A 4,254-nucleotide genomic window follows, 5' to 3' on the forward strand; every position below is an offset into this window, starting at 1 on the left:
TTCTCAGTTCACACGCGGTAATGATGAGTTACTAAACAAATTATGTTGAGGTATTTTTCTTTCTTTGTTGTTTAGTCGGTAAGTCATGTCCGATTCTCTTGCGAGCCCATGGACTTGTAGACCGCCAGGCTCCTCTGTCCACGGGATTCTCCAGGCAAGAATACTGGAGTGGGCTGCCACTCCCTTCTCCAGGGGATCTTCATGACCCAGGGATCAAACCCACATCTCCTGCACTGCAGGCAGATGCTTTGCTGCTGAACCACCTGGAACACTTAGAGTATTCATTATTCCAAGAGTAGCTGATTTGCAACACAAACACCGGTGGCAATAAGTCCCAAGACTTACATATCGTGTCTGAGCCTAGGAGGGTTCCTTGTTTAATAAACAGAACCCTTCAGGATTAGCTGGTGTTCCAGTCTGTAAGAGCAGAGAAGACAGGCTGCTCTGCCGAGATTGAGGCTCTCAGGTTTCCCGACAGCCGCCCCCTGCACTCACCTAGAGACTCGGGGGGCTGCGGTAGCTCAGGAGACGCCTCAGGCTCCCCAGGGCCTCAGGCAGCCCCTCACCGGTGAGGGCACTGCAGGCCCGCAGCTCCCAGCAGAGCCCCGGGAACCTCTGCAGGCCTAGCCTGTCTCGGATCTCGGGCAATGGCAGGGCGTGGGGTGCCTCCTGCTTGTTGGCCAGCACCAGGAGGGGGACGCCATCCAGGTGGGGGTCCTCCAAGACCTCCGTGAGCTCAGCCACTGCCTCGGGCAAGCGGGCGTCGTCTGTGCTGTCCAGCACAAACACGAGGACGGCCGTGCCCTCTAGGTAGTCCTTCCAGCTGGCCCTGAGCGGGCTCTGGCCCCCGACGTCCCAGACGGTGAGGCATGCCTGCCCGGGGGCCTCGAGGGGCTCCACGTTGAAACCCACGGTGGGCAGGGTCTCCACCAGCTGGTGGCCCTTCAGTTTGTACAGGAGCGTGGTCTTGCCGGCCGAGTCCAGGCCCATCATCACCACCTGGGCTTCCGCCGTGTGACTTCGAGAACTCACAGACCCCATGGGAGCCACTGCCAGACCCTAGGGAAGAAAGGCCAGGTGCACTCGTCGGGAGGAAGACAAATCCGTGTGGGCCATGGGAGAAGGGCTTCTACACCCAAGGTAATGTCCACAGTGTCAGCTTTCAAACCCAGGTCTGGGCTTTGAAAGGGCAGGGAAGAAGGGCTGTGTGAGTCAGCATCAGCTGACCTATCTCTGGGGGTCGGGGGGGAGGGGTGCCTGCTGCAGAGAAGAGACCAGGGTCTCCCCGTGAAGACATGGAACGTCAGCTCCCATTCCTTGGTAGTTAAGGCAAGGAGGCACAACCCACTTCTGCTAGACAAACCTGGTTGAGCAGAAGTGACTGAAGGATGTCTTCGATTCTTGCTGTTCCGTGGCTTCGAGCCTCTGGTGTCCACCTGGAAGCCTAAACCCCAAGGGGAAGTTATTTCGGGGTCAGTGCACTGAGAGAAGTGGGCAGGGGGTTGGTGGTGACTTCTGCAGCCTTTGGAACCACCCCGCCCCTGCCCCACCCAGGACCAGGCTGCCCCCTCTTTAACCATGCCTATTTATAAATCCTGCTGACTGCAGGCAAAGGAACCAGTCAGAGCAAAGTGGTTTCCTCCAGTGGCTTACCGACATAAATCACCTCCAGAACATTACACACGTTTTTGAAGAATCTCAAGTGTTAAGACCAAGACCTGTCCCCACCTTAAGTCCTGGGAAACCTTGGCTGGAACAGGGAAAGGGACACCTCAGGCCCAGGAATAGATTTCAGCTGCCCCGTGGAGGAAAATGAGACGCTCTCTGTTCAATCCTCAGGCCAGGGGTAGAAGCGTAAAAATGACAATTACCTCAGAGTTACTAGGGGGAGGCCGAGGCTGCCCCTCTGTGTGGTCCTCCCAGGGCAGCGGCTTTCAGTCCTGAGAATCTAGTATAGTGTGAGACGATGGGGCCGGTTCCCCTTTTTCTGCTTCCTTCCCGTGCGGGTCGGGGGTGGGGCCGGCTCTGAGCCCCTCCTCCGGCGCCGCCGGGGCTCCCGGAGAAGACACCCTGGGCGCCGCCAGGATGCCCTTTGCCCTTCCGCTCTGCCTTAGGAGCCTCGGCGCAGCTCCTGGGTCTCTGCAGCTCAGACTCCGTAGGCAGGAGGGCGGGCGCCTGGCTCGGAACCGGGTCGTGTTCAGCTGCTTCTCTCCTGCTCCTACTCTCAGGATCTCAGATCCCCTCCAAGCAGAAAGCTGAGAACTGGACCTTTTCTTTCAGCTCATGCCTCCCTGTGTTTCTGGTGCCTGGAGATTCTTTCGTTTGCTTGGAACCATATGTGCTTCTTAAAAATTAGGTCTAAAGTGTTGAAAGTAAACCAATATATATATAATATATATATAATATAAAATTATGTATATAATTATATATAATTATTATAGATATATAATTTTATGGTTTACCTTATATGTGAAAGTGTAAAAGTGTTTAGTCACTTAGCTGTGTCTGACTCTTTGCAACCCCATGGACTGTAGCCCACCAGGCTCCTCTGTTCATGGAATTCTCCAGGCAAGGATCCTGGAGTGGGTCGCCATTCCCTTCCCCAGGTTTAACCCAGGGGTTAAACCCAAGTCTCCTGCATTGGGGGCAGATTCTTTACTATCTGGGCCACCATATATATATGCATATATATATATATATATATATAAATGAGTTTGATGACGGACAGGGAAGCCTGGTGTGCTGCAGTCCATAGGGTCGCAAAGAGTCAGACATGACTCAGTGACTGAACTACTACTATTATGTTAAAATTCGAAGTTTAAATTTTTATTTAAAAATTATAAAGCTGTGTTAATGTAATTAAAATTAAGGACGATTAAGCAGCTTTCTTAATTTTTTTTTCCTGAACAGTGTCACTATATTTTTCCCAGTAGAAATGATGGCCCCGAAAAATAGAATTTTCAAAACATTGGCCAGTCAGAAGCCCTTGCTTCTGCAGCAGATCCTGATTTGGATCTGGAGCGTCAGTGGTTTGGCTGTCATAATGGGTGACAACTCCGCTTTCCGGCACATTCTTTCATTAAAATGTCAGGAACCAAGCTGGGGGTTGTGATTCTCTCATCTTACCAATGAAGAAACAGGCTCAGACGGGATAAATAATTCGCTCATGGTCTTGCTGAGGTTTATAATTCATCTCTTTCTCTTTTATCACATCGTGTTACTCACCAAGGAAGTGCTTTGTAAATGGCAAGCATCTTATTGTGATGACTGATACCATCAGGCTGCTATATTTAATAGGAGGAAGCAACTGGGAAAAATCAGAAACCTAGGCAGCACTGTGTTGTTGAGGTTACTGTTGTTCTTTTGTGAGTCTGGTTGTGGCTCCCGCGGTCTTGCATGGGCTGTGTGTGTGTGGTAAGGGGTACCACGCCTTCCTTTTATCAGGAAGGAAATACTCCCCCAAAGCCTCCCAGTCAGTTCTAATATCTCATTGTCCGAGAGAATGAAATGACTTGGTTTGGCCAGGCAGGGTTCACCTCTGAACATACTGTCTCTGTTTCTCAATAGCTGAATAAAGTTGCACTATTCTAAGCAAGAAGGAAGTGAGAATAGTGTTCGGTGACCAGCAGCGTCTATACATTTCCCCAGCATTCCATGGTAGAAGGTTGTCTTCTTACAGCGCATGCTTTCTTCCAAGATTGTCCTTAATGAGAATTAACAGTGTGTGTGTGTGTGTGTGTGTGGCCGGGGGCGGGGGGGGGGGGGATGTCCCAAGTGTTCATACTTGGTTGCTTAGGTAGCTCGGTTGTCAAGTCCAAAGATAAGAAATCAGAGGAAATGCTGCAGTAATTCTTGCTTGCTGTCTAGCAAATGAGAGAGAGCAGAAGAGTGAGTCTGGAATCGTGAGGCAACATCATAGAGTAGGAAGAAGGCAGATTGAGGAACTAGAGATCGGAATTCTGGGCCCAGATCTGCTGCTTCTTATCTGTGTTGCCTTGGGTCAGTTATTTAATCTTTCTGAACCCCAGTTTTCTAATCTGTAAAGCAAAAAGGTAGGATAGGTCATCTCTAAATTTCATTCTGCTCTAATATTCTATAAACATGATGCGATTTTTTAAACTTTATATTTTACTTTGGCATGTAGGTGGTTAACAGTGTTGTGATGGTTTCAGGTGGACAGCAAAGGAACTCAGCCGTATATATACATGTATCCATTCTCCCCCACGTTCCTCTCCCATCGCCACATAACAGGTT

The 4,254-nt window shown here is 50.3% G+C and overlaps 1 protein-coding gene across 1 annotated transcript; it reads right to left on the reverse strand.

Annotated features, from left to right (window-relative positions):
- On the reverse strand, nt 349–2,007 carry ARL11 (ADP ribosylation factor like GTPase 11). Its single transcript, XM_005687462.3, has 3 exons — nt 1,872–2,007; nt 1,364–1,444; nt 349–1,059 (listed from the first exon to the last, which is right to left on the reverse strand). Exon 3 carries the CDS (start codon nt 1,039–1,041, stop codon nt 496–498), a length of 546 nt encoding a protein of 181 aa, XP_005687519.2. The 5' UTR covers nt 1,042–1,059; nt 1,364–1,444; nt 1,872–2,007; the 3' UTR covers nt 349–495.

This window comes from Capra hircus, chromosome 12, assembly GCF_001704415.2.
Source record: "Capra hircus breed San Clemente chromosome 12, ASM170441v1, whole genome shotgun sequence".
NCBI classification, from domain to species: domain Eukaryota; kingdom Metazoa; phylum Chordata; class Mammalia; order Artiodactyla; family Bovidae; genus Capra; species Capra hircus.